At 48.2% G+C, this 12,683-nt stretch overlaps 1 protein-coding gene across 1 annotated transcript in view; it reads left to right on the forward strand.

Moving 5' to 3' along the window:
- Positions 1-237: 237 nt before the first annotated feature.
- The window catches only part of LOC146182142 (uncharacterized), an 81,879-nt gene continuing 69,433 nt past the window's right edge, over positions 238-12,683 (forward strand). The window contains exon 1 of the mRNA XM_084577156.1: positions 238-651. Coding sequence (XP_084433282.1) covers positions 606-651 — 46 coding nt within the window. The 5' untranslated portion in view covers positions 238-605. The remainder of the gene's footprint in view (positions 652-12,683) is intronic.

The raw sequence follows: 12,683 nt of genomic DNA on the forward strand, positions 1-12,683 counted from the left end.
TACCGGCTCCTGCCAAAAAAAGTACCGAATAAAAGCCGGGGAACTTCGATACTTGGGCCAGGGATGTCACATCTGGCGGTCCATAATGCGGACCAGCGGATGCAGCGTAAAAGGGCGAGGGTTGGACGCTATGGTCGAGCACAATACAGCTCATCCGGCCGCTCAACCATTGGGCACCCCATTGGCGTGACGTTGGCGTTTCCGCTATCGCGTACGCTGACCCGTGGTGGCGTTGCCGTCGGCTGACGCTGGCCGTCGGCGCGTAAGCGGTCTTCGCTAAGCACGGCGTTCGACGACACGCCGCGGTTTATCGTTACGCTCGCCGAGCCTAACGTGATTTTAACGTGTCGGTTAAAAAGCGGGCTGCGCGCAAACGTTTTGCTACTGTGTGTCTTTCCAGGTTTTGCGCGAAGGAACTGACGGTAGATGTCCAGTGGAGATTCTTTGGCCGCTGCCGAACGCAACAACGTGGGATAAGGACTGCGTCTTTAACTGACGTTGCCACCGCGTTTGCGGAGTGCGTTTTCCCGGCTGTGTTTCTGCGGAAGCTGGATTTCATCGGCAGTGATATCCATGCGGAGGACACTCTTGCAGAGTTGGATGAGATGCAAAAGACGCAAAAGACGCAAATGAAGCCCACACGAAGCCGCCGTAAGTGACTTGAACCTCACGTGTTTTTCGGAGGGGGAACGAAGTGTGTGTGTGTGTGTGTGGGGGGGGGGGGGGAATCTCCGGATGTGTTTACTGCATTTGCTTTGTTTCCTTTCCTGTTGTATGAATGTGTACGCTATACTCGACTCGGCTCCTGCTATTTGGCACACCCGAGTGTATGCTCGAAATGACTCAACACATTTTCAGTACATCGGCAGTCTTGGATGCTCACAATTTGTTGGCATTTTAGCGGACGTCACAGACGGCACCAACAAATGAGGATTGTCATTCCCAGTGCCTTTCACTTTTTGGAACAATGCGCAATTGGTCTGCACTTCCTAAGTCACGCATGCTGTATCTTGCGTTGGGCAACCCGGATTGCTGATGGAACTGGATATAGCCAGTTGTAAATCCTTCTTTTCTGCAGGATGATTTGATAGCGTGGCCTCTGATATGCTGCTGCGAATTTCCACTGTAACGGTAGGCAGAATATTTCATCCGTCTTACAGTTAGCAGTATTGCTACTACTACTACTACTTGGTTGACAGGAAGGGAAAGGCGCAGTATCTGTCACACTTGCTCTGTGGACACCTGAACCGCGCCGTAAGGGAAGGGAAGAGGGGGGGGGGGGCGAAAGTGGACAGAGAGAAAGGGGAGCTGTAGTGGAGGGCTACGGAGTAATTTCGACCATCTGGGGATCTTTAACGTGCGCTTACATCGCACAGCACACAGTGAGCAGTATTGTTTCCTTTTCCCGGGCTCTTTGGAATATGGAAGACACCCTTCGGCGCAGGAGAAAATTCCACGCGATTTCTGCCTATCTCAGACGGTATACTTAATGTGCACTGTAAATCAGTGCCCTCTATATTCCGCAGTTGGCGTTACCTGCAAGCTGTAATTAAAAGCATGCATGGATAGCTGATACTGAGAACAGTTGGAGTTCTCATGATAAGCGCGGTAAAGAAGATATTAAAACAACTTACAGGCAGTTGGATAAGGTCATTTCATTAAATCGCTCGAATCGCACCATTGACGGAACAAATCCAGACCACTTAGAGTAAGTCGGCCGCTTTTGAGAACAAGTGGCGCTTACACCAAACTTAACGAGGCAGTGCATATATAGCTCATCTACTTACCCATTTTCGATAATCTGTTTAGGGATACATTAGGGATAGGGTAACATTAAGAGATAGAAAGCGTGCAGAGTGGGTCAGAGAAATAACTCAAGTTACCGACATTCTAGTAGAAATTAAGAAGAAGAAACGGACATGGGCAGGACATGCAGTGCGAAGAGAGGATAACCGATGGTCGCTGAGGGTAACAAACTGGATTCCAAGGGAAGGAAAGCGTAGCAGGGGGCGGCAGAAAGTTAGGTGGGCGGATGAGATTAAGAAGTTCGCTGGGGTCAAGTGGATGCAGCTAGCACAGAACCGGGTTAAGTGGAGAAATATGGGAGAGGCCTTCACTCTGCAGTGTGTATAATCAGGCTGATGATGATGATGATGATGATTTAGGGATACGCTCATAGCCGTTCAAATTACGATTACTCAGACCAAAACTTCTTTTCTCCGCAGATTAACTTTATTGTCATTCATCCAAGCCGCAATGGAAAGGAAACGCGCATGCAGTTAATGTCCTCTACAGTCGTGTTCCTGACGCTAGATATGATGTCATTGTTTGCGGCATAATGCTAGCCTTCAGAGTCGAAACGGCACTCCCTCCGCCCTGTTCCGCTTTATCGCCACTTTATCAGCAGTCCAGTGAAGCATTATTCAAACAAGAAGATTCTTCATGCCATTCCTGTATTGAACTCAGCACTAGCTTTAGGCATGTTTGGTCATGCTAATTGTGAACTATCCTGTCTTGTCGTCATCTTTCTTTGTTCCCGCGCTATGTTCCTAGAGTGACGATGAATTGCCGACATTCCCAAGCTTATTCACTTCTGGAGACCATTAAATGCACAAGCAATGAAGTGCTGCAAATCGGCTGTGCTTGGCCCGAAGCACCGTCCAAAGAGGCCGAGCGTGCCACTGCGGTTTATAAGGTACTCTTAATCTTTATGGAGGATCCGTCATATTTAGTCCGCCTGTATATGCATATCCCATGTGTATCCAAACTATCTCAGGAACCATTCGAGTTGCACTCTGGGCTAACCTCGAATCGTTTTGATGTGAGGCCAGGAGAGAGGCCACGCAAGTTGCTTTACGTATTGCTTGGAGCTATAAACGCGAGAGAGATCACGCGAGATTTTGCAAGTGTGTCTGTTCACCTTGCGGGCACACAGAATTTGAGAAAAGTTCCGGTTGAGTATATAAACACCCAGAGTTCACAGAAAACGGGGTTTTTAAGTTTTCCATGCATCGCCAGATAAGAACGCTGCTGTGAATTTCCTCAACCGGCCTTCGCAGATTCTTGTGATAAGTTAAGTGTGGAGGTTAGCGGACAATGTTCACTGTGGACGCCTTTTATATTAAATGTTTATGTGGAGACGAGATGCATGCGTATGCTTTGCATCACGAATGTCACTCGTGGATGAAAGCGGCCTCGTTTAATCTTCACTACTTTGCGAATACGCTTCTTTATTTTTTGTCTTTTAATTACTGACAAAGGCGTGCTACTGGCGTGAAGGTTGGGGCTATAGAGCTGCTGCAGTGCTGTCACCGTAATATCTTTTTTTTTTTACGTCTTTTGCTGTTTCGCAGAATTTCCAGATTTAAATTATCCCACGTGAGCACTCTCCTTCAGTCCTGGATTAAAGAGGAGACACTTATATCGCGGAGTTTACCTGGACGAACGGCTTAAGGAGATATGTATGGGAATAAAATTACCAACTTTAGGAGGCACGAAAAATGCAGAGTGGGGGAGGAAAGAAAATTTATATATTGTGTAGTCCTAGTTTAAATGAGGAGTGAGATATGAAGGTGAGAAGGATATGTAAGGAGAGTCAAATAACAGCGCTGATTTCGAGATCTTTCACGCACCAGGTGAGGCGGCTGAAAATCAAATGAATTGAGTAGAGTAAACAATCGCTATATGATGCTAGAGATGAGTCTAAAACGTTATATGAGGCAACCATTGTGCGGAAAAAAGAACACTTTGACAGACAATGTAATGGATGTGGCAGAGCTCCACTAGTAAAAAAAAAAAAAAGAGAAAATGTATAAGTAGATGGCGAAAACCAAACGTGGAAGCGCTGAAGAAGCAGAGAATACGCAAAAACAGAGTGGATACACTTGCACAAACACATCAATAGTTGTTAGAGGATATTTTAAAAGTTTAGCTCTTATTTTTAACATATATGCTCGAGTCAACATGGAACGTGATGTCACTGAAATGGCTGTTTTTTATGCTTAAGAGCAACTTTATTCTTAATGACGACGCTGATGCTTTTGCGAATCGCTAGTGGCGCGAATTTTTCTACGAAAAGTATACCCAGCGACCGGTTCCAAACGCAAATTAGGCATAATATGAGCCATGCATGGAGTCAAGATCAGAACACAGCTTCTTGTTTTTGATGCTCTGCTCACCAGTATGTATGTATGTATGTATGTATGTATGTATGTATGTATGTATGTATGTATGTATGTATGTATGTATGTATGTATGTATGTATGTATGTATGTATGTATGTATGTATGTATGTATGTATGTATGTATGTATGTATGTATGTATGTATGTATGTATGTATGTATGTATGTATGTATGTATGTATGTATGTATGTATGTATGTATGTATGTATGTATGTATGTATGTATGTATGTATGTATGTATGTATGTATGTATGTATGTATGTATGTATGTATGTATGTATGTATGTATGTATGTATGTATGTATGTATGTATGTATGTATGTATGTATGTATGTATGTATGTATGTATGTATGTATGTATGTATGTATGTATGTATGTATGTATGTATGTATGTATGTATGTATGTATGTATGTATGTATGTATGTATGTATGTATGTATGTAAACTTTATTAAGGAGCCGGCAAACGACGGGTTAAAGCGTCGTGACGCTGGCCAAGCTCACCAGGGATATACTTTATTTCTTTTTCTGCGTCGGGGAAGACAGATTATAGCTACCGTCGTCTGGATTGCCAAGCCCTTTGGGAGGTCGCATTTGACACATGATTGAGTTGCTGATTGCCCCCTTTGTGCTGGCGCTGGTGCTTGTCACGCCGTGCCTTGTGCCCCAGCTTTTTATCATGCTTATACGGTTACTTGCTGTATAGAATTAACGGAGCCCCTTTCATTAACACGCCTCAGTTTCGCCACCCACATAACTGCAGAGTCGCTCTGTGCGAGTTCCTTTAGTGGTAAAGAGTAACCAAGGAATTGTCATGATGCATATGCCTCTCTGGATTGAAGATGTTGCAAGCTCTTGACATACTAGGCGAAGCATACAATGTGATACACGCTTCCTTTTCGTGTCGGGCTTGTCCTTATTCGCCCTCAACAGTAATGCAGACCGCAAGAGATAACAGGGCTTGAGAATAGGCACACAATGCTGCTGTTTCATGGCCTGTCATGTGCGTTTCAGGAGCCATCAATCCCAGCAGTAAAGCTTTCTGATGTATGAACTGTGAGGGATTCTGAGGCAAAGTAATTTTAGCGCCGGAGGCGACATCTGGATAACGGGTGGCTTACGCTAACTATAGGACGCTGATTAACCAAATTCTTACCCGTCGCCTTTAACTACTGTAGGTTGAATCGTGAGTTGTAATTGAAGTTTGTAGCTGCCCGTTGTAACAGCGATATCAGCTGTTACAACTTTGAAAACGCAATAACGCTCAGCAGTGCGGAGCGAAGAGTTCAGCAGAATTGGCGCGTGATTTTGAAATCCGCGCGGAAATTTTGCGCGCGCACCAATGCCATGCCAACATAAAAGTTAGCCAGCATAAAATAGTCCAGTAAAACGGAAGAACGAATGTCAAATGTGCCTCAGAAGGGTCGCTGCAGGAAACCACGTCGACCGATTTTTATGACGTAGCGATTAATTTGTTGTTACTCTTTTCTTGCGCGCTAGGTTATTTCGCGTCATCCCGTGTCACGCTGAGTAACACGAGACTAACTACGATTGAAACATTACGCCGTGAAAATCTGTAAACGCCAATGGCAGGAGGGCTTCCTATGAGGGGTGTTTCCATTTATTTTTTAGTTGTATCATACTATATAGTTAACAGGACCCTCTTTTCTGACATTCGCCAACACCAGAGAGAGAGAGAGAGAGAGAGAGGGAGAGAGAGAAACAACTTTATTTGCCCCAGATGCCGTGAATTAGGGCAGGTGGGAGCGACATCCTGGGCCCACGAAATAAGTGCAAGTTGTGTGTTCTTGTCTGGCTTGGTAAGGAGTTGGTGCCAGCTTTCCGCAAAGGGAGCTGGCAGGAGGGCCCTTGGGGGCGGGTTTATATTTACATCCCCAGAGGATGTGCGCTTGAGTGGCGGGTTCTCCGTTGTTGCAATTTGGACATGCGTGGTTGTGTTCCCCGTTAGCAATTAGTGATAGCCTGGAGTGACTAAGAATTGAGTGTCTTTAATCTGCGGAGCAGGGTGGCTTGTACTCGGTCGAGGTCGGGGTGGGGAGGCGGGAAAAGGTGTCGCGTCTCTTCGTGAAAATTGATAATTTCGGCGAACGTCTGGGGGGTTTCAGCGAGTGCGTCTGGATGTGTGAGACCGATCGCCCGGATTGTTAATCCTCGGGCAAGTTGATCGGCCCCATCGTTTCCAGAGTTGTCCGCGTGGGCGGGTACCCAGACTAGGTTAATTTTGTGGTCAAAAGTGCAGCCGCGCAGGATGCATGCAGCACGAAGGCAGGTGTAGCCTGCCGAGAAATTTAGAATTGCTCTTTTTGAGTCACTTAGGGCTGTACGCGTACGCGGGTCAGCGATGGCCAGCGCTATCGCTGTTTCTTCCGTTGCGGTGGGGGAGGAGGCGCGCACCGTGGCGGCGGAGATAAGGATAGATTGCGGTGTGGTAGCACAGGCCACATAGGTTGTTGCATCTTGTCTTGCCGCGTCCACGTATGTTGCGTGTTCGTCGGTATGGTAGGTGTCATCGAGTGCTCTGGCTTTGTGCTGACGGCTCGCGTCGTGTCGGCCAGGGAGCATTCTTTTTGGTAGCTGTTTGACAACTAGGCTGCTGTGTACACATGTCGGGAGGGGGGCTGTGGGATGGGGATTGCCTATTCGGTTGACTTGTAACCGGTCCAGGATGAGACGGCCGTGATTTGTCCTGGAGAGGCGATGAATATGGGCTGTCTTGTGTGCCTCTATAAGTTCGGAAAGAGTGTTGTTGGAGGAGGTGTCGTGTGCTAGCGTATTGTGGCAACCCTATGGCAGCCTTGTACACCGAGCGGATGATGCTGTTAACTGCCTCCTCATCTTTTCGGCGAAGTTGATAGTGGTGATAGGAGTATACTATCCTGCTAACGAGGAATGCCTGTGGTAGCCGGCAGAGGTCATCCTTCATCATGCCTCTACGACGTGTGGAGATGCGGCGGATAAGGCCGATTATTTGGTGAGCAGTGGTGCGGAGACGTTGTATTGCTTCCAAGTTCTGTGTATTGTTCTGTATTAGCATGCCCAGGACGCGAATGGTCTGGCCGGAAAGTATAGGGTGTGTGTCGATGTGGAGCGTGATGAGCTCAAAAGCTACGGGAGCGGGTCGGCGCACTCTCCTGTCGCGGATGACAAGCAGCTTCACTTTTTTTTTTTTAGGGGCATGTGAGGCTGTTCGCCTGTACATAGGTGTGGACGGTGTCAATGGCTGTCTGGAGGGAGCTCTGGATGTCCATGTCTGAACCAGAGTTGGTCCAGAGGGTGATATCGTCGGCGTATATGGAGTGTTTTAGGTGAGGTATGGCGTTTAAAAGTGGGGGAAGGCTCCTCATGGTGACATGAAAGAGGAAAGGGGAGAGGACTCCACCTTGTGGGGTTCCTCTGGTGCCCAGGGTAATCTTGTCACTGATAAGGTCGCCAATGTGGAGTTCTGCGGTGCGGTTGTGTAGGAAGTATGTCATGTAATTGTAGGTACGGGTGCCTACATTCATCTGAGCGAGATTTGTCAAAATGGAGGCGTGTGGTACGTTGTCGAACGCCTTGCTAATATCGAGGCCGAGAATTGTCCTTGTGGCCCGAATGGGACCTGGGTCGAGTACGTCATTTTGTATTTGCCACATGATGTCTTGAGTGGACAGTTCGGCTCTGAACCCGATCATAGTGGGCGGAAAGAGATCTTTTTTGTCGGTGTGGTTTTTAAGTCTGTTAAGGATAACGTGTTCCATGACCTTACCGAGACAAGATGTAAGGGAAATAGGTCGGAGATTGCCCAGTTAAAGTTTTTGCCCGGTTTAGGTATAAAGATCGCTTTGGCATGCTACCAGGTATCCGGAAGGCGACCGTCATGCCAATGGGTGTTGAAAAGTTCCGTGAGTGCATCGATGGACTGGTCATCGAGGTTACGGAGCACTTTGTTAACTATATGATCGTTACCTGCGGCGGCGGTGGTCTTGATGTGATTGAGGGCTGCATGAACTTCGGCTGTTGTGATGTCACTGTCTATGTCGGTGTTTGGAAGTCCCGTGTATGCCGTGGGGATGGGGGTTTCGGTCGAGGTGTTAGTGTACTTGTCTCTCAGAGTGTCGAGAAGTTCCTCATTTGTGCCCTGAAAAGCGTGTATTACTCGGGCGAGGTTCTTGTGGGATGTGGCCTTAGTGTGGGTCGGATCAAGGAGACGTTTAAGCAGATACCATACGTTTTTACAGCCTAGCTGTCTGTTTAGGTGGTCGCATGTTTGATGTCATTGTTCCTGGCTAAGCTTGGTGGCGTAAGTTTCGATTTCTCGCTCAAGGCGTGCGAGACGAAGTTTGAGAGGGCGGTTATGTTTGCGTCGGAGCCAGCGAGCGTGAAGGCTACGCTGTGCTTCCCACATGTGGATGAGTTTGGCATCAGGGTTGGGGCCATCCTCCTCCTGTGTTGTCGTGGAGGTGGCGTTTTCAGCATCCTGAAGTAGTGAGGCGGTCCAGGCGTCCAGGTCCTCGATGGGGATGGACGTACGTTTTTTATAAACGTGTACGTACGTTTAGTACGTACACGTATCTGAACGCGTCCCAGTTGGTGTGCTTGACTGTGCGGCGAGGGGATTTTCAGTACGTGTGGCTGTGAATGTCGTGCTGAGAACATAATTGTCGCTGCCTATGTTCATGCCAAGGTTTTCCCATCGCGCATCTGTGATGTTTCGAGCAAGAGTGAGGTCAGGACAGCTATCCCATGTGATGCTGTTACCTATGCGGGTGGGTGTGTCGGGGTCGGTGAGTAGTGTAAGTCCCAGTATCTGGGCGGTCTCTCACACTTTATCTCCATTACGGCCGCATGTTTTGTGGGGATAGCCCCACTGCTCGTGCGGCGCGTTAAAGTCACCAAGTATGAGGAGAATTTCTGTGCTTGCGACCATGCAGGCCTTGTGGATAAGGGTGGCTACTCGTGTGGTCTTGTCGCTGGGGGAGGGGGGGAGGAGGGGGGGAGGGGGGGCTTTATACATTTAGGATATATGAATAGGGGCGTGTGATCAGGTGTTCGGGAGGACCTGTATGAAGGTGTGCGGGACTTCAGCGGAGTTCAAATCCAGTTGATTAGCGGTTAGATTTCTATGGACCAGCATGGCGGTGTTGGGTCTTTGTCTTTGGGTTTTTTGCTGGTTGTATGCGGCGTAACTGACAAGTTTAGTGTCTGTGTTTGTTTTTCGGAGTGCTATTATGTGAGGGGTATGCGGCCGGGCCTGCAGGGTGTGCTCCAAGGCCCGCCCCTTTGCCTTGAAGCCCCTGCAGTTCCGTTGTCAGACTATGATGGGGGAATTAGCCATCGCGTTTGGCGTACGGTTCGGGGCGCTGCGAGGGCGCCATAGGTGATTTTAAAATTACCTCCTGCACGAGTGCGCGAGGCTGCACTTCTGACGTGGCGACAATAACGGTTGGTGGATAGGTAGCGGAATTTGGAGGGGTTCCAGATTTCGGAGGGGTGGTGGGCTGTAGTGGGCTGGTGATGGCATCAAGGCGCGCCGTAAGGGCTTGAATATTTGCTGCCATTGTAGCGTAGCTCTCTGCGAGCCGGTCGATCATGGGAGTGAGTTGAAGTAGGGTGTCCTCAAATTTGGATATACGCGCAGCGGAGGTGTCAAATTCGGCGTCGATGTCTGCTAACGAAGACGGGGGAGATGCTTTACGTTTTGTGCGCGTGTGTTCGTCGGTATCCATCTTTGGATCACTGACTGCGTCAGCGGTAGAAGCGCGAGCCACCTGCTGCGGTCGCAACTTAGGGTTCATTTGCGCAGATTCTAAGATTTGAATGTTAGCATTCGCTTGAGCTAGTTGGAGTTGTAGTTTCTTTACCATGTCTGCCAGCTCCCTTACCTGCGAGTCGGGAGACGAGACGGTGAGTTGTGCGTGTGGGGGGGGGGGGGGGGGGGGAGTTCCAGGCGACCTGCTTCGTGTCTTGGCCTGTTCAGTGTCTTGGCCCCTTCACCGAGTTGTCGGGGGCTGGGGCATACGTGGCGACCGGTATGGCGACCTTGTCTAGGGTGATTGTTTGGACCTTGGCGTAGAGGAGAGTGCGATAATTGTCCGGAGTACTGACCGTGACGGTGTTGCTCGGGTGGATTTTAACTTGGTCGGCGGTGATGGCCACGCGGCCGTCGATCTGAGCAGTGTCATACATAGATATGACCAGTTTGGCGGGGCCCACGGCGTGCAGGTCGACTGTACCATATTATATATATATATATATATATATATATATATATATATATATATATATATGTACCTTGAGGGCGAAGGACGATTTTGTAGTCATCCTTTGGCAGGCGAGGGAATGGTCGTTTTTTGGCAGGTGGCGGTGGGCTGCTGCGGAGACGCTGGCTTGAGTGAGTTGTAGTGGCATCAGACGCCGGAGCGTTGGCCGACGGCGTGTCCGTTGGTGTTGGTCAGTGGCATCGGCGTTGCATTTCAAGCGTGGTCCATGTGCCGTCCGCTAGGTCCACAGGCGAAATGTCCACGCCAGTGACGGAATACGGCATTTCTGAGTCTTTCCTCTAGCACGGACTCTAAAGGGCGCATTCTATACATGCGTTCCGCGTTCTTCCAGTAATTTCGCCAACTGCGGTGCAAAAGTAATCCTAAGTCGAAACGCTTATATTAAAAAATTTCTGGTTGGCTTTCTTGAAACATGTGTTACATTTATTAAAACACGATACTTGGTGCTTTATTTATTGTGTGGTTGTTGGTCAGACGATGTCTCTTATGATGTAGGAGGCAGCCTTTATGGCGTGATTTGCAGTTCAAGCAATCACACATCTCCCTGGAAAGGCTACCCACGCTATCTATCCATGGCACTTTTTAACTACCAAGAAATAGCGCATCTCATCGCATATCCCAAGATACTACTGCTTAAACAGCTTTGACGAACACAGCCTGAAAAATCACACACTCAAAAAGAACCAAGGTTAACGAAGAATTCTGGTTCGCTAGTCGGTGAAAGGTTCCGAATACAAAACGCGGAGGTGATGGGTAACGAAACGAGTCTCATTCAGGTCTGTTTTTCGTTTCTCTACAGCTTCACACAATATTTTTCCGCATTCCAGAATTGTCCTGAACCCAATGCTAACTTAAAACACTGTATGTTTTCCTGTCCTCTTACAATCCACTCACCACACTTTCCACATCCTCCTCCCCTAACGTGGTGGGCTTGGCCAGCCTTTGACCAACTGAAAGACCAGTTGGCTGTGGGGACACTGGCCCAGGATATCCTTGACACTTAACGCTGCGTTTCAAAAAAAAAAAAGTTTTAAAACCGTTAGCTCTCACTACTTACATTTGCCGGTTTCTCGTCCGTTTCTCCGTCGCTGTCAGATTCAACATGGCGGCCAAGTCATGTGATCATAGCTACAGCATTGCTACCACATGACCACCCGTGCAATAGAGTCCACCACATGGTCCACCATGTGTGACGTCATGATTCCCCAAAGTCACGTGACCGAGCCTACTACCGATACTATCGGCAGGCCTTGTATAGGCACCCTGCACCCGCTAGGCGCCGCAACCGTCAAGGCTGCACGACCGGTTCCTCGTTCCTGCCAGGAAGGCTCCCTCCGCGTCTCTGCAGGGATGACGTCTGGAGGGAGTTGGAGCTATTAATGGGGCTGAAAAATTCTTTCGAGGCGCACACATCAGAAAATGAACGAAATTGTTTGAAGCAGGCGATGTGCACGATGCGAAAGAAATAATTTCATGCTATGAAGTCGAGGGAACAGCCTGGTGTGCTGCGCAGACGAACAGCAGTGCGCCATCGGAAATACCATCAAATTAAAGGTAACCAATATATTTATCGGCTGGATTTTTAGAATCCTGAATGTTGTGCTTCTAGCTTTATGCAGTGTACTAGACCGGATTACCGCTGCATTCTTATCACTTAAAGTGATGCCTGTGATAGCACCCGGAACAACCACTTGCACTTGCTTTTTTGTATAGCTGAGGGGAAAATGCTTGGGTCGTAGGACGGGTGCCCTGCTTCGCTCGAGTGGTCATTTCCCACAAAATAGCTGCCGCATATCTTGGATTTCGCCGAAGGCACCTAATCCGTGCCACCTTCGCTGTCGATGTAAACGTAAAACAAATGAGCACATGCAATGAACGAACATCCGGCCCCTTTATCCAACGTCAGGTATGTGCAGCATCAATACAGATGCCAAGAAACACCTTTTTTTTTCGCAGTTTAAGGCTTCGATAACACGCATACTTCTACAGCATGATGTGAGTAAAACACAAAAAAAAAAACAAAAAAAAACAAAAACAAAAAACAAACGAAACTCCAACTTACTTCTCGCAATGAACAACTCAACGCTGCCGTCGTTCTGTCTTGTGTCCGGCAGTTTCTATACGCCATTTGTGATCGAGAAAGAGGCACAGAGTTCTTTCGCGACACGACAGAGGTCGTGCGCGGCACAGAATTGCGGGCGCCGACGAGGATGGTCTAG

Source organism: Amblyomma maculatum, chromosome 8 (assembly GCF_055883805.1).
Source record: "Amblyomma maculatum isolate TAMU_Amacu chromosome 8, ASM5588380v1, whole genome shotgun sequence".
Classification (NCBI taxonomy): Eukaryota; Metazoa; Arthropoda; class Arachnida; order Ixodida; family Ixodidae; genus Amblyomma; species Amblyomma maculatum.